The sequence below is a fragment of the Arctopsyche grandis genome, chromosome 9, assembly GCF_051622035.1.
Source record: "Arctopsyche grandis isolate Sample6627 chromosome 9, ASM5162203v2, whole genome shotgun sequence".
NCBI lineage: Eukaryota > Metazoa > Arthropoda > Insecta > Trichoptera > Hydropsychidae > Arctopsyche > Arctopsyche grandis.
Window position 1 is genome coordinate 2,521,827 of NC_135363.1, and position 27,773 is coordinate 2,549,599.

Genomic DNA, 27,773 nt, shown 5'->3' on the forward strand with positions numbered 1-27,773 from the left:
CCAAAGAAAACCGATACTTGCTTGATATGTTACGGTGACATGCACTGCTGTATAATATGAATAGATTGAGTCGGCTACTACTGTTACGTCTGAATGTATCCATATATTTTCTCTCGCTTGCTTTAATGCCGAGCGTCGTGGTCATTGATGTCATCTTGGATACGATTGACGATCCGCCTCCACTCCTCACGGTTAAAGCGTTAAGGGACGATCCCACCAGTTCCTTGATTTGATCAAACCATCTCTTGGGAGTCCAATGGCTCACCTTCCCTCCAACGTTCCGGTGACTACCAGCCTCTCCACACTCTCCAGATTCTTACTGGCCATATGACCAAAGTATGAAATAACTACTTTTCTACATATTGTGGAGTCTCTCTGAGACTGTTACCTCTTTGAGGATAAAGTTGTTTGTGCGTTTTGCGGTCCATGGTATGCGCGGCATTCATCTTCAGCACCATATTCCGAAAGAATCTAGAATGTTCCTTTCTCTTTTTCAGGGTTACATATAATATCTTCTGATCAGGTTAGCTGAAGTGGGATTTTCACCACGTCTCCTTAAACTTTTTGCTTCTTATCTTAGTGATAGGGAGCAATTTGTTAGATATGGTATTTTTTAATCTCATCCATTTTTTTTTTTACTAATCTGGTGTAATTCAGGGGTCTATTTTAGGTCCCTTACTATTTACCATTCTTATAAATAACCTCCCTAGAGTTTTATCCAATGCATCATGTCTCTTGTTTGCTTACAACGTCAAATTATTCTTTTCCGTCAAGGATGAGAGGCAAGCCTCTTCTTCAAGCTGATATTAACGCTGTCTTGGAGTTCAGTTCTATTTTAAGTCTTGAACTTAAAATTTTGAGTATTCGTCTCCAGTACCACATTTCAAAGAATACATTTCGTATTGCTGTTTTCGTTCAGCTACGGGTCTGTGGTGTGCCAATATGAACAGACTTTTTAAAGTAAAATCAATCAACTGTTTTTTGAATTTAGAATTTGAACATTGAATTTTTACAAACATGTCAAAAATTCACTCTCACATGTATGTACGAAATGTTTAGCCACAATCACATGTAAAGGATTTCGAATTCCTATACAGTGAAATCACTGTATTTATGTAGTATTAATCGCATCATTGTTTATACAAGCACATTAATACGTCCCAATTAAATTCAACTCATCACAAACACTACGAGGAAACGTCATCAGTCCTTAGAGCCTCGCAATAACCGAATCAGACAATATTTCACCGTCTCTAATGGATAAAAAAAAAACCACAAACACACCACAATTGATAAAACGCCTTAGTTTCTGCCACGATTTGATTCAAATCAGACCTCACAATATTGAATTCCAAATCCTCCATGACTGCAGCTTGCGCACGATAAAGTCCAAAACCAAACACATCCAACATGCCCGACGATTCAATAATTCACTTACTGTATGTATTCGAACGAGTCGGTGCAAAAAATAAAACGAAACTGATAGCAAAACAAACAACATTAGAAAATAACATCGAACCGAACGTGTGTAAGGTTATCTCATATCCGGCCGCTTAGATCCACACCACACGTCTTTTCAAAACCCAGAGTTTATCAAACGCGATATGTACATATACATATGTGATGTATCATACATAATGTGAAATTAGACACTCGATTTGTATTATATTATAGTCCATCTCACGGCTGTTTGCAGTGGGGAGGAGGAAATGCGCGATTCTCATTGGTCGATTGAGATGTATTGAATCGATATTTACATATGTACAATTTGCTAAATGCAAACATGAAATTTTATTCGCTTGATATACATTTGAGAAGCGCAGAAGCGGGTGAATTGTAATACAGGTGAGCCATTTAAAAATAGTAGTGAACGCAGTGCACAGTTTTGAACGAGTATACTTTGCATATGAAGTGTGCATCCGTTACCGACATATATGATCTTAGATTGGTTGGAGTCAAATTTTGCATAGACGCTTGTGCCAATATAATACAAAGGTGACATGTCAATGATTTGTTGGAAATTATTCATGGGGCAGATTTAAAGTATGATTAAATTAAACTATTAAATAAATATTGCATTGTATTGTAAAGTTGTATCATTCCAGTAAGTACATAAGTAGGTTTTGAGATATTTCGATTCGGTGGCCGTCACTTCAAGGAAAGTGACTTAATGGAAAGTCGAAAGATGGAAAAAATTAAAATCGATTCGTCGATTTGTCGTTAGCGTAGGTCGGGGTAAGAGATTTGAAAGATCTTTACCATGTGCCAGGGTTACATTATGATGAAATAGATAGATAACCTCGACCTACGTTAACGACGAGTCGACGAATAGATTTTATTTTTTTCCATCTTTCGACTTTCTATCAAGTCACTTTCCTTGCAGTGACCCAGACCCATTTTGATTGTATGTATCATGTAAGCCTCTAGCTTTTCTCAGGAGTGTTGTAAATTAAAGGTTATTTAATTTATGAAGGCTCACCCTCACTTATATCCCAAGATGCGTATGCGCATCTTTTCAGTGGAGCAGGGGTGGGGCCTTTATAATTTTTTTTTATTTTATTACAGATAAACCTATGTTTACAAGCTTTTTAGGGCGAAAACACACAGCGGTGCACGTGGCACGTGGTTTTTTTTAGATACTTTTAACCATGCGAAAAAGTGGGCCGTGCCTTGCACATATTTATGTAACCCCCAGCACGCCCTGACCCAAAATGACCCTCTGGGGTATTTTCAGTAAAATTGTATACTTGTATTTATCCTTGCTTGCTTACAACAGGGAGCCATGCGCACGATGTGCCGTTCATCGCTGTGTTTTCGCCCTTAATAACTTCATTTTTTGTTCATAAGTACTAGGTACATTTTTTTTACATACAATACCATACACAAATGGACAAATTCGATATACAGCAAATTTTTGCGAGAAGTACATACATTCTTACAGTGTGTACATAGGGGGTAGCATATTTATAATAATCAACCAATCCAAAATGCTATAAACTCAAATTTGCGAAAAACGGGGATAGGTTGCCAATTTTGGTGGAACCGTTTCCACAATGGAATCAAATTGGAAAACTCCAATACGAAACGATCGACCTGGAGTCACATATATCAAATCGTTGTCACGAAACTCGCGAATACGGAATATCTGGCACTCGTTAGCATGATAGTTTGCGTGATTGACTCTCGGTGGTTGGAATTTTCAATTAACACATATTCCATGTTCGAGATTTTCGTGATGTGTGCAAGATGACCATGTGCGAGATTGTCACCGAAACATATCTAAGGTATGGCCAGCAACACCGGCCAGGGATTGAGCGTATGACCCCTCAGTTGAAGGCATTGAGCTATATTGATAGTTAAATATAAATGTAAAATCTTTAACGCACTTTTCGTTCAAATTAATACTTTTATAGAAAACATTGTATATAAAAAATAATGTGGACCAAAAATCTTTTCTTATCAATAGACTTTCCGTCATTACTAACTGAGTTTACAAAACTATGAAGAATTGCCAATTAATAGACAAATTTTAAGCTCTACTATAAGGTGACAATATTTAGAATTATCTGTTTATTTATGTATAAAATTTCAATAACAAAAAAAATAAAATGAAATAAAATTCAACCCTATTTGTTGTATTATTCAATAGTGATAAAAAAAAAATTATAAAAAAACAATCATGACTCATTTTCAAGAAAAATCGCAGACCTTTGTATTGCTGCACACTTATTTCAGCTCAAACTACAATCCACACACAGCCGAGCATTAAAAGCAAAAAATCTACATAGAACTCTATTCAAAACACGACCACTAAAAGATACAACGCCAAAAACCAGCGATAACGAAATGTCACAAGTTCAACGTGGATTGGCCCCCGATGGAGGAAAGATACAGACCGACTTACCATCAAACTATAAGCTCGCTAAACAAATCCATCACCGATCGCAACAATCGAATACAAACCAATTAAAACAGATAGATTCACACGCCTAAAATTCACAATTGCCAAAACGAATGCACACACCAAATCCCTTTCACTCAATAGAAACCGGAGCCGATTGATAATAATAACGGGGATTAAAAAAAAACACACACACACACACACAGAGAGAATATGTGTGCAATTTTCAAAGTTTGTGAAAACGGAGACCATTATTACGTAACCGACCATATTAAAATGAGATTCTATCATTGAGAGTTCTCTCGGCTGTGCGTAGATTTGTGAGAGGTCAAAAGGAGAAATCACCGAGATATCGCTCATTGTTTTGAGAGCTTCGAGTTCACATCCAACACCGACGGCGGGCAAAACAATGGAAGCGAATAGTACCGAGAGACACTGCCGCTGCCGCTGCGTGAGAAAAAACGCAACGCATTGAAAATATAAAGCAATACCTTATTAATAGGGAAAACTTCCTCTTGTAATAAAAATGCGTGCCATAATTTAGCCTCGTACACTAGTATTAAAACTTACGGCACTCTCGAGTAGTACATATATACATATATTGATTGTATTACCAGCAGCACCGACTTGTGGTTAGCATATTTGAACAAAGTGGTCACAGGTACAAATCCCACTGGTTTCAGCTGGCCCGACCTTGGATATGTGACTCCAGGTCGATCGTTGCCTATCACAGTTTGCCAATCTGATCTGATTTTCATTGAAACGGTTCCAACAAATTGGTAACCTTACCCACTTCTAATAAAATCTCGAGTTTTCAACAATCTCGAATTGTTTAATAATTGTTGCAAATTTACAAATTTGACCATAGATGTCTCCGTGGATGTTAATCGAATTGTATTATACTAATAATACTTGTTATAAATGTACAATTTTTTTGGGCAGGGAGGCGTATTGGGTTTACCTGATAGACCTTCCTGGTATATATACGTGTAAAAAATAAAAATATTGATTTTTACTCACTTGAGTGTCCTCTCGACGGTTGATGTGCGGTAGATTTCTTCCTGGTCGAGAGATATGCAGCAATATGTGTCACGAATGCCAGTCCCATGACTTCGTGGTGGCAAATTTTTAGCTTCTCCTAAAAGTTCAAAAGGAAATTGTCAATATATTAACCGATAGAAACAAAACATGAGTGTTTCTATGTACGTCTGTAGCATAAGATTGTGTATGTTGAGGAAAGGGAATTACAGTTTAGATTCATTGAAAGGAACAAGAGGAGGAGGCGAATCCCCGAATAGATTAGTTATATGAAAACTCTTCAGATAAGATTTGATGGTAATTTAACAAAAACGATTCAATCCACATAAACATTTTGATCTCTTAGGTTGACTTTAATTCAAGAAAATTCATTTCGACTATTATTTGCAGTGCTCCTGGTCAGACTTGGATATTTTTTAATCCAAGTCGATCGAGAATTTGTCAATTTCATTGTTGAAACGGCTCCTCATCAAATTGGCAAAAACCATCCTATGCACTATGTCACCACTATCTGAATATGATTTCAAACAATTTTATATGCTTAATTCTATAGTCGATCTGGGGCAACCCGAATACAGCATCATGAGAAAATATAATAAAAATTGGGTCCATTGGCTTCGGCAAATGCCACCTTTTCCTAAGTATGAAATTAATAAATATATAAAAAAAGTGTAAATCGCTTATTATAAAATGACAATATATTCCTCGAATGGATTAAATCTTTTATGCAAACTATATATAACTGTGATTTATAACTCTTTTTATAGATTTTTACCAACTGAACACGGAATCCAAAAAATTCTTATAACATTTCCGAACTATGAAATTACCATAAATTAAAATACATGTCCAGAAGACAAAAATTTATTAAGAATGAGAGTTGACAACTCTCACAACTCAATTAAACCACTCATCTTCACAACACAATTAAACCACTGTTTAATTGAATAGTGAAGGGACGGTAGAAAGCCGCGTCTGTATAGCTAGCTGTCATCGCATCGATCTGACACAAAATTCAGATGTAACTTTTAATGAGTTCATCAATGACTAACATCAAAATTACCGTTCTTCATGTTAACCAACCTCCATACTAAGATCTAAAGAATGGAAGTGTTTCAAAGTCAGATCACAAATTTTTAACCGCCAGGAATTCCACGGAACTAACAGAGTGAAACTAGTAAAAATGTTACATTTAAGTAAAAGTTTTATACGTATATAAGTAAAAATTCAAAATAGCTCCAATTTGGTAGTCATTTTCAAGACATTTCAACATGAAAAAAATCTAAATATTTCATTGTTCAATTTGCACGCTTCTGTAGAAGAAGAAAAAACTACTATGATAAATTGGCACTGGTATATTTTTAAACATACAAATAAATAGTAAGAATATCACCACATTAGATTATACTTGACCCATTTGTTAATGTCTGTGACACTTCACAAATGTCACAATATAACAATACATACACTCGTGTACGTATGAGAAATCATCGATTGTTTACAATACACGCGTACACTTAAGCCAATATCATAATTAACAATGGCCAACTTCATTAATTGCACACTTTTACAACAACAACAATTCATCCCGGCCACTCAGAAACAGGGGGCCGGCCGGCCGAGATAAACGGGAGATTACACAGGACCCTTCGCGAATGCAACATTTTATAATAAATGCATATATAAGTGGAGAATCGAGTTCCTTGAACTCGCCGAAGGCACAAATGGGTGAACAGACTCGTTATCAGCGTCAGCTCAGACGCGAAGACACCCTCACACGCGTCCGACGATCATCAAAAATCTATAACTGTAAAAAATAAACAATAATCTGGTCAAAGTCGTCGTCGTTATCATTCGGAACGGAGTCATTAGAGAACAACGCGTTTCGGCCGAACAATGGCTCGGATATGAGTAATTTAGAAGTGAGCTAACTGTTCCAACGATGATTAGAGATTGGAAGACGCGGAAGCAGGTGACATGGTTAAATACACGTAAAATTTCTGTATAATTCGGCATTGTTTTGGAAGCGTCAAAGCGTGTAAGAATTCTACGAATGTGCGTTAATTTTTTAATGAAACTATCATTTCGTCGAATTGAATCGTAGCGACTTACGCCGCTTTGGTTCCGAGCCGTCCCCGCATGATAAGATTGAATGCATTATAGTTCATTTTTCCTTATATAACAACCGTTGATAATCATACTGTATGTTGAAACGAGTTGAAGTTCATTTTTATTATGAATATAAAACGTAACTTTTCATATATGTATACTTTTGCCTTTGATTCAGCTATGAAAAAAATTCAAGCAATAATTCACTACAGATTAATCGGTTTTTGTATATGAATACAAAATACGAACAAGGTTTCAGTTGAATTGTTATTTTTTTAATAACAAATTTTTAAAATGTAATTATTTATTTTAAATCCAAGTCCTCATTTACCATTTTATTTACCTCAATAGTTTAAAAACCTTCCATGAACGTTCCCAATACGATGGATTAAACCACATTAAAAACAGTCTACTGATTCTCCTTCAATCCCAAATACAGACAGACAAGGTCTGTTTTGGATATTTGCGACAACGCCACTTATTGTATGACACATTCCATATAAAATTACAAATCAAGTCGTAAAGGTCCAAAACAGACCTTTATACATAAAGGCACAGACACACAGACGGGTATGTGGCACATGTTTATATTTTTTTTAAGAGTTTTGCACATGTAAAAAAAAAACGCTAGCACGCCTGATCTATGCTATGGCACCCAGGCCAAAAACCCTTGTCAAATGTTCATTTTTATGTGTGTATATAAAGCAGGGGCTTTCAGATTATGGCAAGTGGTTTCTTTTTTTTAACCATAGACAAATCTCTTCAAAATTTATATCTGATTTAAGCCTGTATTCATTTGGAAAGTAAATTTGTTTGATTTGGTCAGTATTATAGATCAATGATTGTTCGACTAATATCTGTTTGTTAAAAAAATACTGAGAGTTGGCTTAGTGAAGATGGCTGGTAAAGTCAGCCTGCAATATGAAAAGTCGAGCTGATGAGTTCACGCGTTGTGTACTTGTACGCAAGCTTTACACACAGAGTAGTTTGTGGCACGTGTTTTTTTTTTTATAGATAGTTTTGCACGTGTAAAAAAACGCTAGCACGCCGGATCTATGCTATAGCAGTCCAGGCCAAAACTCACCAATTTTAATTTAACTGGCCTAATCAAACGAGGTGACTTTCCAAATGAATAGAGATTTTGAATACATTCATCTACGTTTAACCCTTTGAGTGCTGACGTCTTTTCCGTTGAAAGCCCGCCACACTGAAAATTTCACCAACATTTTTAAGTATAATTATTTAGAAAATCAATATAAAGCAGGTATAAAAATTGTAGCTAATCCAAACAAACCCTAGATAACTACCGCCGAGAATTTCGAGTTTTGTACAGGTGTGTACTCTCTAATATATCTTGCAACAATATAAAATAAACAAAATAAGTCTATTAATGAATGTATTTATCCAAAACTAGTTCCATCTTCTTCATTGTTGTTAAAATGTAATGCTCACAACAAATCTAAAATACTCGGCAGTTACAGATTTCGATCGGGAAACTCTGTCATTGTTATAAATTCAGAAATTCCGGTGTAAACCAGTCTTTATAATCATTAACAAATGAATAACACGGATTACACGACCCATGTTCAATGCATTTTTTTTCAATGCTACCTGGAAAGGCTTAGCGGGTAGTATTCTTGTTTACTTTGTACATGCTCAAAATACAACGCCTATCGCCGTTTTTCAGGCCCATGGATTTGTTAGCCGATCGGCGTTGGTCAAGATTCAAAAGGTTAAGGAAAATAGCGACCACAGGCCATAGATTGAAAGCCTAGGCTTAGCAGGTAGTATTCATGTTTACTTTGTACATGCTCAAAATACAACGCGTATCGGCGTTTTTCAGGCCCATGGATGAGTTGGTCAGCATTCAAAGGGTTAAGGAAAAAAGCGATAATAGTTTGAAAGCCTAGACTTAGCGGGTAGTATTCTTGTTCACTTTGTACATGCTCAAAACACAACACCTATCAGCGTTTTTCACCCCTATGGATTTGTTGGCAACTCCATACATCAGCATTCAAAGGGTTAAGGAAACAAGCGACCACAGGTCATAGTTCGAAAACCCCTGCTTTATTTATATACACACAAAAAGATGAATATTTGACAAATGTTCACACACAAATAATCCAATCTTTCAATCGAAACAGTGCTGGACAAGAAAAACTATGAACGACACAAACAATGTGTCACGAGGCTGTTTTCAATTTAAATACTTCAAATATAGAACAGAAACAAATTTCTGTACAATGTCTGCGTTGAATATAACAGTAACAAACACAATACAGAATCGGAAGATCTCATCGAAGATAAATTTTCAATAGAGGAAAATTCACACACACACACACTAACATACATAAAAAAAGAGCGTTTAAAACATACCGTATTTACTCAAGAATATAAATAAATCATATAAAGGTGTCGCATTGATTCACCGTTGTATAATTTATACGGTATTACTCGACGATAACTCTCACTGTTTGTATAATAATACACACACACACACACAAATATGTACATGTGCGAGGCGTATAAAACGTTTTCATTCATGACTGAATCTCACTTCATGAATGTGGCCGTATTGATAATGATAACGGCAATGAAATCCACTAGAGATAAGCGGCTGATAAGACAGATTCGAAATTCAGCAGGAAATGGCAATGAATATAAAAAGAAACACACACACACACACACGCACGCAAATCCAAATTCACAAGACAAACATGAATGAATATCTCCTCGGTTCAAAGATAAGACAGCGATATCTTCGGCGGAGATGTGAATTATCGGAGAAAAAGTGTATATATATATATATAATTCACAGATGATAAGTGGAGTGTAAATATATTATAATAATGGGAGAAGCTGTTCAATCCGGTCCAATCTATCTCGGCACGGACTTGTCAAAACAAGTAACATCCACAAGAGGCACTACTGCCGAACACGGTAGTATCTACACAGGAAGTATTCACCGCTGATGTGTGTGTGCAACTCAGCTCGACACTTGACAAAAGACGGAGGGGTCAACACCTAAAGTTTCAACAACTGGAGCACCGACACTCCACAATATCCTGTGATAAGACCGATCCGAAGCGAATTTTTAACACAAAACTATCGATAACCGCCGGCACACGCATCCTACTATGTATAATACAGCATGTCAAACTAATTTATATCTGTTTATAAAAATATGTATGATAGTACAGAGTTTAAAACATCCACGTGGTGTATTTAAATGAAAGTATGGGCCATGCTTCAAATTATCAAGAACTTTCTTATGAAAAGCTTACTTTTGAATTGTACAAAGAAGGCCTTACAGGTTTTTTTATTTATTTAAAACATTGCAGATTTTTTTTTTTATTATACAAGTAGCTGAATTACGAGACACTGAAAAACTCGCAAACCAACGAGACATCTATGAATAGTACATACATTTTATTGTACATTAAGCATTCTCAAATAGTGGTGACATAGTAGGTAGGAAGGTTTTTAGCCAATTTTTAATCGGGAACCGTTTCAACAATGAAATCAGACAAAATTGGCAAACTCTGATGGGAAACGATCGACCTGGAGTCACAAATATTCAGGTCTAACCAGCAGCACTACAGAGTATATACTCAGAAAAATTCTTTTCAACCGAGGTCAGCTCATGGGATCGAACTCGGCACCTCTCGACACTAAGCAGAAGCGTAGCGACCGAGCTATGCTGCTGGCTAGTAGGTTTATAGAAACGAAAAATTTCAAATTGAACATAAAAAGTAATGTTCGAGCATTAACCTTTCCACCGCGTACGACTACTATACATGTCCTAGCGAACATGCCCTCAGCGCGCGAGACACGCATAGATGTCTTGGAAGTTCAAACCTGTATAAGAGCCGTCTATTGTGTTAAAATTTTATAACTTGGTTGAAAATATTACTAAATGTATACTTTACCAAATTCAATAGACGGCAGTAGTCAAAAAAAATAAATATAGGTTGTAAAATTCAAAAAAATATTACAACCTGTGTATATTTATAGTCGAAAACGCGATAACAAAATCCGCAAAAAAGCAGCCGCGTACAGGGCATGTTCGCTAAATTTGGTGACGCGGGCAAAGGGTTAAACATCGTATGATATGCTAACCACTAAGTTTTTTCTAAGCAATTGTACAAGTCTAACGAAAAATTATAAAAAAGTACAGGAAAAATTCAAATTAAATAGAAAAAAATCATGTCATATGACATTTAATTATGCATTAACGTTTCTTTAGAAATAAATTTACAAATTTATGGGGGGGGTGCCATAAGTACAGGGAATATTCAAATTAAAAATAAAAAGTCAAATTTTAAAACTTCAAATAGACTAGTTGCTTATTTTTCTTATTAGGAAATTGTACAAATTGAGTGAAAAATGGACTTGGTTAGCATATATGCTTTCGAGCAGAGATTTTAAAAAATAAGACAATTTTACATAAAAAAATCCAAAAAGTAAAATGACAAAAACACAATACATAACCAAAATCAAATCTTAAAATGCTCAAGATGGTCTAAACTCTACCAAAACCACCACCTGCTTTAAAAGCTCAACTCCGAACTGTCATTGAAAACAGATCCGACACAATTCGACGACGGCTTCAATCGATACAACGAATTCAATCAAACCCAATAAATCAGAAAAACATACGGTACAACCGGGTCACACACAAACAATTTTCGATAAATTAAACATATAATAATATAATCTACGATCGAATCAAACTTTAATTTCAATGCCCCACAATTATAACAGATACCGCACGACACTGAAGAGTGTCGAGCAAACTCGGCGAGCCTGAAGCCGACCCGTATCACACAACTCGCAGGATGTGGTCTGAATAGCTTACGTGTCATTGCATATCCTTCTTACATACACATTATCATATATTATTACACAATCAATGAATTTCGCTTTATCTAATCTAAAATAATGTTTGAGTTATTAAGAACTTAACATTCCATATTCTATAACTACATACATACAATATAATCCAAAGACGAACATGCACTTACTTATAAGGAAGAATTAATGTAATGTTTTTTAGGAATAATAATGTTTTAAATAATAGGACGACTAAACCGAGTCAAATTATACATTTTATCAGACGGTAGCGTTGTGCCCGTTGATATTTCAACGGGTGGTTTTAGAAAGGAATCGATACTTGAACTACACCTAAGGCTATTGTCGCTAGCATAAAACTAGTTTCACCATAAAAAGAACTTGTGGTTAATTCGCAACCCATTCGGCCATCCACGAATAAATGAGCATTGAAAATACTGTCATTTTCGGCGTATTTAACGCAAAATGCAAACAATAAATGAAACACTTATGTGCTTAAAGTTTTACAAAGAAATCGCGTTATAAGAAAACGTGTTATATGATTTTTCTCTACAAAAGATTCCATGTTATGATAAAATATGGTATAAAATTGGGGGAAATATATTTTTTTATGTATTATGCAACATATAATTCATAAATAGAACATTTTCGCACTGAAATTTTTATATAGAAATCGTGTTATACGAAAACGTCTTGTAAGAAGATGCCGCACGTGCTATATTTATTGTAACATAGGAAAGACGAAAAATGTTTCGAGACCGGTTTAAAGTATTAAAACATACATTAAATTGTATATTAAATTTTGGGCTTCATGTGGATGTTTTGTATTTACGGCTAGTTCTCATATTATAAGACATTCCCTACTTTGTATCTGCTATTATTATAATTGTTTTTTATGATTATGTATAAATGTATTTTTTGTCTATGTATACATATGTATATATTTAGAATTTTCTCTTTTCTCTGTATTTTTTCGACCATTGTGGCGCATTAGGGACTCCTGTAATGCCACAACGGTCCAAACTTAAACTTAAATAAATAAATAAATAAAGCCATACATTATAAGAGTGGTAAATTAAAATAAAAATATATATGATGCAATAATAATTCACATAAAAAATTAATTTTATTTTCAGAAAAGTTACGCTATATAAATACAGAAATATATTCTCGGGCATTGCCAAGCCCACTAATTTACAATAATTATCTAATATACCAAATTGAATTACCAAAGACAATTAGAATTGATTGCCACCAAAATCCCAGTCTATTTATACTGTAATGCACTTACCAATTCACATTTATAATAATAGCAGATACATTCAAATAGTCGTTAGATAGTGCAGTGCTAAGAATAGAGTTTATATTTTATTATTATGATATATGTATATATATATATATAATAAGCGACGAATTGAAGTCGTCATGCGGAACAATTGCATGAGTAATGCGCTGAGGACATGTGATGAGGAATTTTTTTCCAACAAAATAAATATATTGTAGGCAATGGAAGAATATTTAGCCGTGACAGTCTGCGGAGCCGACTTACATCAACATTGATGCAAATATTATGATTAGATTATACTGTAAATTAACGATGACATACATATATCGGTTTATAATACATGATCAGCTGGATTGAAGTTGGAGAGTTTCATTGAAATGACTCGGTGTGAATTATTATAATAAAAATTGTGGTGGTTAGAATTTGACACGGGGAAAGTAATCTCTGAAGGCGAATTGATAGCTGTTAATTTATGAATGAAATGTTTATCATAATTGAATGTATTATTATCTAATGATTGATTATACAAAAATTTGCGTTTATGAATTATGTATTTATGTTGTGCAATTTGATGCACATATTATATCATATATACAATGTGAATAAAGTTTGTTATCAATACTTTTTTTTTTTATTATTAAAATCTACTAAACGTTTTAAGCAATTGTACAATAATTAAACATTTTATTTATTTATCTATTAGACTCTAACAATTAGAGTCAATTGTTGGAATTTAAAACTAATTTCTTTGCAAATAATATTCATCAACGATTCTTAAACGAATGAAAACTATACTATACTATAATAATTTCAAAGATCAATCAATTTTGAATTTAATAGTGGATTACGCTCTGTTAAGATGCTGGCTATTTAGGACAAATCCCAAGAAACGAAAATCAAATGAAGAAGCGAATAGTAATCCTTCAGCTTTGACAAATCTTAAGTAGCAAAAACCAAATGAAAAAACCAATAGTAAGTTTACATATTAAAGCCATCCGGCTATTTGGGACAAATATTAAGTAACAAAAACCAATAATAATTCTTCAATTTCGCTTATTAGAGCCAATCGGCTATTCGGGACAAATCTTAGGTAGTAAAAACCAAATGAAGAAACCAATAGTAAGTTTGCTTATTAGAGCCAGTCGGCTATTTGGGACAAATCTAAAATACCAAACCCAATAATTGTTCAATTTCGCTTATTAGAGCCAGCTGACTATTTGGGACAAATGTTGAATAACAAAAAAATCACTGGTAATCGTTCAATTTCGCTTATTAGAGCCAATCGGCTATTCGGGACAAATCTTAGGTAGTAAAAACCAAATGAAGAAACCAATAGTAAGTTGGCTTATTAGAGCCAGCCGGCTATTTGGGACAAATCTAAAATACCAAACCCAATAATTGTTCAATTTCGCTTAATAGAGCCAGCTGACTGTTTGGGACAAATCTTGAGTGAAGAAAACCAAATGTAGAAACCAATAGTAATCCTTCAACTTCACAAAACCAGGCTGTTTAAGAAAAATTCTAAATAACGAAAACCAATAATAATCTTTCAATTTTTGAGCCAGCTGACTATTTGGAAAAAATCCTAAGTGACGAAAACCAAATTAAGAAACCAATAGTAATTGTTCAACTTCGACTATTTAGAACGAAAACCAATAACATTCATTCAATTTCGCTAATTAGAACTTCCCGACTATTTGGGGCAAATCTTAATTAAATGCCGAAAACCAAAATTAAGGAACCAACAGTTCGCTTCGCTATTTGGAACAAAATATTTTGGCCCGATGCGTCCCAATTATAAAAGTAATCAAGATATGTTTTACACAATGAATGGATTATTCGTCAAAAAGTGGATTACCCACATTATATTGGTTTTATTCCTCATTCGTTATTAGTTTTTAATGTGCAATACTCATATGCAAATACGCACCAACACTTTTTATGCAAGAAACCAATCACTTTTTTTTTTGTAATTATTATTAGTATTCATAAACCATATATATATATATATATATATATATATATAGAGAGATCAATTATTATTACGACATAAGATAATTTTTCAAATACGTGCAAGTAGTGTCGACCAAACGAATACATGGAGCAATTGTGGCACGAAATTTCCAACTTCAATTAATCTCGCAACCCTACACCGCTCAAAGCGCAACTTCCGGTGTACGAATTTCACCGAAAGTGCAATCGGAACACCACCGGTACGAAAACGCGATAAACCAAACCAAACCAAACGACACACACACACACGTACGTGTATATATATATAGTTCACGAAACGAGAACAGGGGCGACCGGAAACGCGCGACGCAAGACGAACAAAACGCCACTTCCGGTCGAGACGAAAATCCACCAATCAAACGTCAAAACGACAGGAAGCTTTCAAAGCACACGTATAAATATGTATTTGTATGAAAAAAAAACACACACACACATATACAATACAATAATAAAAATTTGTAAACACTAATAAACGGGGAGGTGAGGTAGATTAGTCGAGGCGGGGAGGGAGAGGAGGGGGATCGGTAAAATGACGATGAATGGCGGAAACTACCGAGCGCTTTATGTGAATGAATGAGTTTTTTCGTGCGCCGATCTAGTGGAGTGGAGGGGGTGTGCGGAGTGCGGAGTGCGCGAGGGCGAAGTCTCGGCCGAGGAGTTGGCCGCTCGTGGTGGGGTTTGGGCCACCAGTCACTGACTAGCGCTTCGGTGGAGGGCGAGGGGCAGGCGGGGCGGGGCGGGGCGGGGCGGGGAGGGCAAGGGAGAGGTGACGTCCGGTGGCCGAGGGACGACTCCTCGGCGGTGGGGTGTGGGGTGCGAGGGGTAAGGGGCGAGGGGTGTATGCGTGTGGGTGGGTGGGTGAGTCGCACCGATTTTGATCAGGAGATGCTCCTCGACGCGCACGCGGCCCGCGTCCGCGGCCATGTTGAGCCCATCACTGAACGACGAACACTACATGCAAGCGGTTCACACCAATACCACTACGCGAGCTTCCTCTCGCGCGCCTCTGCAACTGTGGCGCGCGCACAATCTTATTTTTTCGTTTGTTTATTTATTTGTTCGCTCGTTCAAGTCGAACGCTGGGTCATTTCAATTTCGTACCATTTGTGTCCTACACTATTAAAACCTACACAGTATGATATTTTGACTGACCTATATCCAGTGGTGTAGTTTAAGGGTCACGGCATCGAAAGGTCGAAAGATCGAAAAATATGGTTTAGTGATTATTACGCACAAAGGTCTGTTCAAAACGAGAGCTGTCTCATTCTTTCCTTTGATTTTTATGTAATGGTATTTAATTATTTTTCAATTTTTTCGACTAATTTTTTTCGGCCACCTTAAGAGGGCTGGACAGCAGCACCTTGTCCATACAAACGTACTATACTTCTCCCTTCCTCAATTATGGCACTAGAGAAATTAGTTTTTAATATGCTATGGATATCCACCATTGGGGTGCATCTATCGTTTTATTTTTTTGATTAATTATTTTTTATAGGACATAGGAGCCGCCAAACATCTATAAAATCGCCTCTTTTTTACACCCACGAAACGGGTCCAGCGTGCTTATTTAACGGTCGATTTAAAAAATAATACGCCGATAGATGCACAGAAACTATTTTTCTCATACCGATGATGATTTTTTTTTTTAAATTGGTCCAGTTTTGGAGGTGAAAATAATAGAATACGAAACCTCGATTTTGTCAATTTAAAATACGTTTTATGTGGTCGAAGCGCAACTGTCGCATTCACTCAATATATATATTGATATACATTGTCGCATTCACTCAATATATACATACACTCAATATATATATCGAAGAAAGGAACGGTAACAAAATTAAGGTTTCGGGTGTACAGCCCTCTTAATATTTCAGCCGCTGTGTGCGTTGCACATACTTGTACATATGGTAAGTACGGCTCTGCGTCTCTACAACAAGACTATAAAAGGTAATCCGCATTTTGTCGAGAAAAAATAAAGGAAACGAAAATATGCTATTGAGAACATTGGCAAGTTTGTGATGGGTCTAAAGTGTAGGCGAACATTAGCCTCATTGTAAAAGTGCGAGAAATTCAAAAACAGTAGGGGGAAAATTCGTTAGGATTATTGGTAATTGAATTATTAGTCACATCACAATCGCCCAAAAGACAATTTTTACCATGAAAATCGCAAATACGGAATATTTGGCACTCGCTTTCTCGTTAGGATGATGGACTTTTCGGCTGCCAGATGTTCCGTTCCTTTACCCTGCGCTGCAAACGATTGCAAAACAAGCGCCCGCATGCTCATTTCATACTTTTGTCTCGGCTTTTGCCATTTTAAACTTGCCAGAAAGATCCAACTCAATTTTAAGAATTGCCAATCATCAATGTACATCGAAATGTCATCTGCGCAATTCCATGAATATAGGTCTGTTCATACTTAACAGCACTGCACGGCTTCAGCACTGCACGACTCCGTTTCAAATATGTCATTTTATTACATTCCTATTCATATCTACCTACACGTCGCGGCCACGTCACGTTCACAGCACTTTGGCCGAGTGCAAGGCAAAATCGGCTTACTTATACATTACAGGCCATGACGATACGGCGCAATATTGCTTACGTCGTATTGTCGAGCACTTACAATATGAACGTGCATACACGTGCATTCGTAGCTACGCGTCAGAATACAAGTCGGCAAAAATGTTTCGGCGTTTATCGAACGAAAAATTATGTATAATCGCGTTTTTGTTGGAAGAAGAAGCTCAAGAAGGCAATAAAAAAGCACGGAGGCGTTTTGATGTGCATCCCATGTTAAAAAATAGAAAAACCGAAGGAGAGTTTTGGACACTGTATAAGGAACTTGTGGATGATGGACAAAATTTTTTTAAATATTTCCGTAAAATTTTTTTTTTTTTTTTAAATATTTGCGCTAAAACCATGTAGAAAGATTGAACAGCTGTCAACTGTCACTATCGATAATTGGTCCAAAACAGCAAAGCGGCAGACTCATGGCACGTAATTCGCGTATATATTTCCACGATGGCCAAAAAAACGGATACGATACGTTGACGGATGTTGCTGTAAGGTATGAACAGGAAATGTCGGGTACTGCTGTAAGCCTGCCGTGACGGTTGGTATAAATATACCCATACAAAATGTCGATACCTGCCGGCCGGATACCTGCTGAAGTCGGTACGTGCTGACTAAGTATGAACAGACCTCAAAGCGTTCTCGCAAACGTCACGTCACCACGAAAGATGGTTTGCCTTTTGTCAACCTATAAAGGTCTGTTCATACTTATCCAGCACGACCCGTATCCTGCAGGTGTCCTGCAAGTGCGGATAGTATTCTTTGGTACATTCTATATGGACGCGCATGAATGCATAAATGCGCATGCGCGAATGGAGTATGCATACGTCCAAATTAGTAAAAAGGTTCACAATAGAAATTGACGGTGCTACTTTAATATGCGGTCTACCTTCACATATCTACTTAAAAGGATTGTTAATAGGTTTTTGAGCTATTATTCCTATTATGCTGTAGATTAACATTAGAATAATATAATACTATGATTACTAACCAAATTAAATTAAATTGTAAAATAGAAAATGATCAGTAGATCAGTAGCTATTAAAATAGATATAAGATGTATTGTGAACATAATTTCGTAATAATAAAAAGCATTTAAAAATCAAAAAAAATCGCTTCGAAGCTGTCATTTTTTTTTTAATTATCATGCAGTATTTAAATAACATAAGAAATGTATTTATTTGGTCTGGACCATATCAAAGAATTTAAATACTCTTTAACTAACGTAGTTCTTAGATACTTCCCCTCAATTCACTTAAATACAAATTCATTTTATGAACATATCGATTCTTTATCAGCGATCTTAACCTCATGTGTAAATTTTCAAACGCCCTATTTATCTTTTTTTTTAGCTGTTGTATCAGTAAAATTTATACATCAAATATAGTTTTGTAATAATAAAAAGCATTTAAAAATATCTACTTTAGTATGCGATCTACCTTCACGTTTTTACTTTAATATGCGGTCTCACTGTCTCAGTTATCGCGTGTGACAGTGATACTGAATAATACCAACCCTAAAAACCTAATCCGAAATGAACAGCCCTAACTTAACCTAACCTAACCTGACCTTTAATTAAATAGGCGATGTTTGAATGTATTGACCGTTTTTATTCTGAACTCTAAATCAAATCAAGAACCATTGAAGAAGTAGCAGTCATGTTTCAGGCTATTCAAGTCAAGGGTCTCATATCTACCACTGAAGAAGTTTTTATTCTTCTTTTGACTTACTGCACCAGATGACACCAAACCTATCGACGCCACTGTATACATATGTACATAATTTTTGACAGGCGAGGGAAAAAAACAACAACTGGTCAGCGCTGCAATTGAACTCTATGGACTTGTCTCGACACGTTCGGGCAGATTTCAACACATCCTTAACACCTCAACGTTTTATGAAGAAGCCAGAATTTTTAAATCCCCATTAACTCCTGAGATAGGATTCAGGGAGACAACGCGGAGACTAGCGTAAAAAATCGTAGTTTTAAACAACATATTTATGTATAATATGATTTAGTAAACATAATTTTTTTCATATAGATTTAGTATACATATATAAATTCTCAAATGTGGATTCTCATATATGGAGATAGGTCTAGAGAAATGCTATAATAATAGAAGTGCCTTTACGAAGAAATAAATTGTCAAAAATACGCAGTTCGTCTCCATAACAAGGCTACAACGGAATATATTCAGGGTCATCAAATATTCACTACAGAAATTAAAATTTTATTTTGATATAGATATATTTAAAATTTGTATTGGGCGTTGGTGGCCAATAGGTTTGTTTTCTCAGTTGGCGGATTATTTTTATCCACTTTTTTGTATTTATCTGTCCTTGGGAACTCTTAAATTAACGGGTATGTATAGTTTCAACAAAAATATGTTTATATTAATTAAACTTAAATAATTGGTTATTAATATAATTGAGTATTCGACGCCACTAAGAAAAATGTTTTTACATTTCTCTAGTGCCACCCCTGAAATTTTATGTAGAATGCGGGCGGGGAATATGTTACTTAAATGATCAATTTACTTATAAAAATGTATCCCAGTTGTTTATTGTGTTTTTGAATGCATCGTGCAATTTTTAACGATGCACTTGCCCATCTTGCGAGTAATATAAACAAACAGAGAAGTTTTTATCAAATACGACTGATGCTAAAATTATTTGAAAAGGTCTGTGGACATTCCTCACTTGACAACAATATGACGCCTAAAGCCACTTCTATTATTATGACATTTATCTGGGAGTTGCCGATTTTATTAGAACCATCACAATAATTAATCTACTTAAATTGGCAAACTCTAAAAAAGGCTCAAATGCATTATAACTGGACCATAAATTGTTTATCAAAGAAAAAAGTCATCCAGCTAGTGCATTCTTGGTAACCAGAGACATTATTCAATTAATTTGCCAATAGTTTTGTAGAAAACATCATTTTCGACGAAAGCTTTGAATATTTAAATCTATATATTATTGTATCTATACATTGACAATAGTTCTATAAGATAAAGAAGCGTGCTGTTTTTAAATAACGAGTTATCATATCTGACACCCAAAAAATCAGCATTGTAATGGTAAAACCAGTACGAATTGTCACCTTAAACTAAAAACTGAGAGAATGCGAAATTACATTAAATTGAACAATATATTATATCAATGATACGATTCCAACAACGAAGCACGAATTTTGGCTTGCCCGTACATGCAGTTATTTCACATTAGAAGATAACACCTTGACCCTAACCTAAAATCGTATATAATATGGATGTATGTAGTTGTAAAACTAATACAGTATATTGAATCTTGTTAATTATTGTCTTATTCGTATCAATCCAATAATAAATTGGTTATTTGAATATAATCGGTTCCATTTTTAAGCATAAAATTCATTGAAAGAGTAACGTTGAAAACAGTTTTTCTGTCGAATTTTGATCAGCTGTCAAACCACTCAAATTTCATGTGTTAGAAAATTTACTGGTAAAGGTCTGTACGCAATATGCGTCAACCGATGTATCCGACACTTCACAACAGTGTGCGACAATATTAGGTAAACCGCACTTGAACGACAGCGATGCGACACTACGCAGTAAATTATGTCAATCATTCGTTCGGTACTTCGGAGCAAAATGGACGAAACGGGCGCTATTATAGTATCTCTGATATGCGAGGAAGAAGAACAATCGAGAAAAACCAAAAGATTATGGCTACATGCTATTTCAAAGTCACGATATGAAGAAGGAGAATAATTGTCGCAAGGTATTCCGACACTTGCGTCACGTTGCGAACGACACCTTGCGTCAAAGTTGTTCGGAAAGTCAACTTTGTCGATCTACGTCATGCGACTCATACAATTTCATACAAACAATATTTGGTCGCGTACTGTTGTGAAGTCTTCCCTGCGGTCTTCCTTTTACCATTTTGCATTCCCTCGGGTACCATTCTCGCGCTTATTTTGTCCACCTTTCGTCCGTTTTTCTAGTAATGTAGCCCACCCATTGCCATTTCAATCTCTTTACTCTATCCACTATGTCCACTACACCCACGTATTCCACTTCCTGTCTTTCCTCGTTATATCAAGCATACAGCGTTCCATACTTCTTTGAGTGGATTGGACTTACTGTAGCATCTTGGCTTCTTTACTACCAGACATGTCTATTATTTGACCTTAATATAAATAATTATTTACTACTTCCACTATTTTATCATCTAATGAAATGCTATCAGGCAAGCAACAACTTTTGAACATTAGTTTGGTCTTATCTGCGTTTATTTTTAATCCTATTTTCCCTGTCCGGCTGTGTTAGTCTGTCAAGTGAATCAGCTGGATCGCGAACTATTAAAGCTATACCGTCTGCGAACCGAAGATGACTCAAGATATGGCAAAATATGAAAACGATCGGATAAAAGGCAATTTTTTTCCTAAATTGTAATCGTAAGTGAAGTTATAAAAGAGGTATGTAAAAAGAGAGAGAATTTTACCGCACGCCACTGATATATATTATATTTACATAGTACCATGCATACATTCTTTTCGATCTTTCGATTTTCGATCTCTGCTTTCCGATATTTGCTTTTTGGTCTTTTGACTTTCGATACAGGGAACCAGACCCGTTCCGGTTATTATGAAAGTGGAATAAGTCATATAATATTTCGTTTGAGATGATTGGACTTTTGCATAAATTTGTTTTAAAAATTATTTTGATACTACATAAAATATATGTATACATTATGATTCTTAAGGTCTGACCGCACTATATGGCCGTCGACTGATGCAGCACGACACGACACGGCAAACTTGATACAAAAGGCAACTCTGTCGCGTGACGCGTAGTGCGTTATATCTCATACAATTTCATACAAACAATATTTGGCCGCACGCTGCCGGTCGTGTCGCAGGCGCATAGTGAGGTCAGACCTTTAGCTTTATAGATATAATCTTTCCTGTACTGGCTAGATATAGCCGGCACAATTATAAAGAAAATTTGTTTTGTTAAATCTTTTTGTTAAGTCTTTTTTTGTCCATGACACTTCTCCACACGTACTAGACCAGTGCTTCCTAAATTGGGGGTCGCTACCCCCTGGGGGGCCGCAGGATTTCTCGCGGGGGCCGCGAAAATATTCAATAGAAAGTACAAATATTCATTTATGAATATTTTTCCACATTACATATTTAGGGAATGTATATACATATTTAAGGAAATATTTCCCAAACTTGAATGAGGATGAAAGGAACAATTGGATAAGAACACCATTTTCCAAGTCCTTAAAATATGATCATATTACGTGGACAGCCCAAGAAGAGTTGATCGATATCAGATAAGATAATTTGCTTGAAGTGGAATTTAATGAAAAAAGCATTTTAGAATTTTGGTTAAGGCGACAGCAAGAATATCCTGCTAATGGAAAAGACGCCCTGGTAACTCTTATTCCTTTCGCGACTACATACCTATACGAAACAGCATTTTCGTCATTACTTATATTTAAAAATAAGCAAAGGTCATGCCTTTCCACGGAGACTTTTGAACCCGATATCGATTTGTTATGTAAAAACATGCGACCTCATCTATCGCATTAAATGGTTTCATGTGTGTATATGTAATTTTTATTTAAAAAAAATGTTTTTAAGCAAGTTCCTATAAATTTGTACTGAATATAAATATGTGTATTATAATTTTAATAATTACTGCCAACTTAACCTTTTAACTAGAAAACAAATTTTTTTAGGGGCAGGGAATTAATTATATCAAATTTAAAGGGTCGTGACATGAAAGTAATTGCGAAGCACTGTACTAGACAACGCATACATCTGCGAGACTTGACGCTTCTACTGCAAAACCAGCAGCGTAGTCTAGTGGTGAATGTTGAATTATTTCGTACTTGATGTTACGAGTTCGATTACCGCTAAGTATCGCTGTTGGCCAGACCTTGATTTGTTTAGGTCGATAGTTTCTTATCAGACTTTGCCAATTTTTCTGATTTTCATTGAAACGATTCCTGTAAAATTGGCGTTTCCTTCCCAATTTTCTGTTGCTATTGTTATATCTTAGGTTTCGCCATATTGCTCACCATAGATGTCTCTGTGGTTGTTTATCGAATATAAAATTCGTATTGTTACATGAAAGTTGTTCATCGTTATTTATCGTATTAATACGATGTTTGTAATATATATACTGACCATAGATGTCAGATATTGTTTAGATTTACATGTATGTATGTAGTAATTATGTGGACCAGGAAGGCACATTTGGGGTTTACCTGTTAAGCCTTCCTGGTATATTTGTAAAATAAAAATAAATAAATAAAAACCGGCAACTTTTACAAGTACGCGTGGGAGGCAAAGAGGCGTAGTGATACGCGCGATATCGTTTCATTCATCATCTGTCGTGTGGGCGCCGCCTCTGAGTTTGAGCAGCGGTGGGCCGCAAGCGCGCGCGTGTGCGAGCGAGAATGGAACGGCAAAGGAGGAAGGAGGAGGAGGGGGTGGGGGTGGGGAGGGCAGGGGGGATGTTGGGGAGCCCCGGGGGGGCGCAGGCGTCGGCGTTGCGCCCCCGGCCGGATGTGCAGCCGCTCGAGTGGACGCGCCTTCCGGGGAAACAACCGCTTTTCATAATTCCGCTCAACCCATTCACCGGCGGCCATTCATTCAACCGGCCCGACCGCCACTATTTAATTGATCGCACTTCGAATTAATTAATTAATCATTACATATTCGCCGCTGTGTACACACTCACTCACTCACTCACTCGCGCACACACGTCGCTTTTCAAATCTGCACCTATACACGTGTCGTTTTAATGCAAGTACATAATATGTACATAATTTGAATTAGGTCAGTAGGTGAAGTCTGGATGATAGGATCGCCGTGTTTCAATACAGTCACTTTGTCATTTGGCGTCATAAAGAGCGATATTTTTGTACCAGTGGAAAGGTTGTGCCGGGTCAGCCGTACGTCTATTGCTGTTGGCAAAATCTGAATGGTTATCAATGTTATCATATCCAAATCGACCGTCTTTTGTTAGAGTTTGCCAATTTGTCTGACTTCATTTTTGCGACGGTTCCAAATAAAATCGAAAAAATAAAAAAAAAAATTATTTTATTTTATTTTATTAATTGAAAAATCAACAGACAGGATGTACATTGATATGTATAAAAAAACAAATAGTAAATAAATAATATATGTAACATCCGAGTCCAATAATAGATTTTTACAAAAATGAAAAAGATAAATATAAGGAAAACAAATTAAAAAGTAAATAATAAAGGCATGACAAAATATGTAGAACATTGCATAATTAAACTATAGTATTAAAATATTTGGAAAAGGTTATAAAATAGAATATAAGAAGAAATTGAAATTTACAAATATAAAACAAATGAAAAAGGTAAATACAAAATAAACAAATGAAAAGGAAAAGAATGAAAGCTATGATATGATTATGAACCCTATATTAAAAGCTTCTTTTTTTAATTATAGGCAGGAGGTGTTTTTCACAGAGGTGTTCAAATTTATAACGCCCTTCCTGAAAGCGTTAGAAGTTCTAATAACATTGATGCTTTCTTGAAGGGTGTTAATGGATACCTTTGTGGAAGATGATTTATAATTTTTTGTTGTTATTTTGTGTTATATGTATTAGCAGTTTGCTATCATCATCATCATCATTTACAGCCATTCGCCATCCACTGCTGGATGAAGGCCTCTCCAACACGCTTCCACTCGTCTCTGTTTTGCGCAACATCCATCCATCTCACTCCGCACATTTTCCTAATTTCGTCCACCCATCTTCCTTGCGGTCTTCCTTTTACCCTTTTGCATTCTCTCGGGTACCATTCAAGCACTTCTTTTGTCCACCTTTCATCCATCCTCCTAGCTACGTGACCCGCCCATTGCCATTTCAATCTCTTCACTCTATCCACTGTGTCCACTACTCTTGTCATACTTCTCACCCACGTGTTCCGCATTCTGTCTTTCCTCGTTATGCCAAGCATACAGCGTTCCATGCTTCTTTGAGTGCATTGGATTTTATGTAGCATCTTGGCGTTCAGTGTCCAAGTTTCACATCCATACGTCATCACTGGCAAAACGCATTGATCAAAGATCTTTTTCTTCAGGCAGAGTGGCATTTTTTATTTAAAAACAGCATTCATGCGTCCAAATGCACTCCATCCTAATTTCATACGTCTTTTTATCTCTTCATCTTTACTACCACTCATGTCAATTATTTGACCTAAATATAAATAATTATTTACTACTTCTACTGGTTTCTCATCTAATGGGATGCTATCAGGCATGCAATAACTATTGAACATTAGTTTGGTCTTATCTACGTTAATTTTTAATCCTACTTTTCTACTTTCCCTGTCCAGCTGTGTTAGTCTATTAAGTAGATCAGCTGAATCACGAGCTATTAAAACTATATCGTCTGCGAACCGAAGGTGACTCATATAAATAAATAAATAAATAAAAATAAAAAATAAAAATTTGTCTGCGGCTCAACTTAATACACGTAAACGTAGTGTTTTTTTCGACATTTTATATCTAAAATGTACATGCCTTGAAGGCAATCGAATATGCTGCTGGCGAGATCTCATGGTTATTAACACAAATCCACCATATCCAGTTTCGATTTGGATTTTGAATCCACTATCTGTTTCGATTTGGATTTTTTTAAAGCCATCGTAACACATCAAACACATCGTAATATCTTAGCAGCCAACAATTATTTATTTCAGTTTAGGTTAAGTTAGGGTTGCTTTTATTCATTTGAGATCAGGTTGTTAAGGTTGGTAGTACATATGTTGTAAATTCATTGTTTGATACATTATTACTGCTTGAATTGCTGAAAATATATGTACATATATCAGTGAAATATGCTATCGCTGTAACAAATATCTAATATGTAATTTGGAAAGAGACTTTGTATGTATGTATGTATGTATGTATGTATCCTTCGTTCGTTGGGGCGTATAAATCCGTGACGTCATCGAACAAATAATTCGCTTTTTTCCGATTCAAAGGATTCGAAGTTCCCGGGGGCGTAGGCGCTGAAGGTGAAGACCTTGGGGGCGCAGACTCAGAGGGCGGGCCCTAGGAGGTGCAGACGCCGGGGACCAAGCCCTAGGGCTGCGCCCCTTAGGGAGCGCAGGAGCCGGATTCCGGTATACATAAAATTTCGTATACATATAATTTTTTATAAGAGACTTACTATATATGTTTGTTTGTTCGTGACAGTCAATTTAATAATAAATAAATAAGTATTCAAATAAATGTTTACTATTAGATTGGTCATGTTTAAGCGGATTATATTGCAAATATCGAGCGAAGCCGGGTAATACAGCTAGTATGTAATAAAATAAAAAAATAAATATGCAATAACTAAACTGCTTTTTGATACTGTTTTTCCGTTATGATAATAATTGCAGGTTCGCTGTGAATATTTGGAGGAATTGAAGTCTAAATGAGAAAATTCCGTTTCTGATTTATTTTCACGTCCACTACAAACAGTGTGTTTATTATTCAGTGGATTGAGTCTTTGTTTTGAAAGCATATAAATCTGGATTGCACAATTATCAAATTTGGTACATTTCCTTTCCGTAGGCGGATGTGTATTTTAAATTGTTTACTTTGCTGAAATTCATAGACTTGCACTCTCACATATATGTAGCATTGTGGTGTCGCGGGGTCTTTGGAATTGATAAGGTTTTGATTCACTTCCGCGTATTTTATAGTATTGTAAGTACATTCTCGGCTCGTCCTATGTACTGGTGAGATCGGTACTTTGATAAAAATCGACATTTCATACGTTTAAAACCGGATATGACACGACAACTTATTTACTTATCATTGCATACCGGCACCTCGATAGAGTATCGAGTGTATCGTTATGAAGAGGACCCTTTTTAAAATGTATTTTGTAGCTTAATTTGAGCTGATGCTGCTGCTACAGTAGGTAAGTAAGGTCTTTTTGTACGCGAAACAATCAACAATTTTTTTGT

General features: G+C 35.8%; 1 protein-coding gene across 1 annotated transcript in view; it reads right to left on the minus strand.

The window, feature by feature from the left end:
* RasGAP1 (Ras GTPase activating protein 1) overlaps positions 1 to 16,144 on the minus strand; it is a 36,491-nt gene extending 20,347 nt beyond the window's left edge. Inside the window, exons 1-2 of the mRNA XM_077437697.1 lie at positions 16,067 to 16,144; positions 4,922 to 5,039 (exon numbers count right to left, since the gene is read on the minus strand). Of these exons, the coding sequence (XP_077293823.1) occupies positions 4,922 to 5,039; positions 16,067 to 16,121 (173 nt within the window). The 5' untranslated portion in view covers positions 16,122 to 16,144. The remainder of the gene's footprint in view (positions 1 to 4,921; positions 5,040 to 16,066) is intronic.
* Positions 16,145 to 27,773: the final 11,629 nt, after the last annotated feature.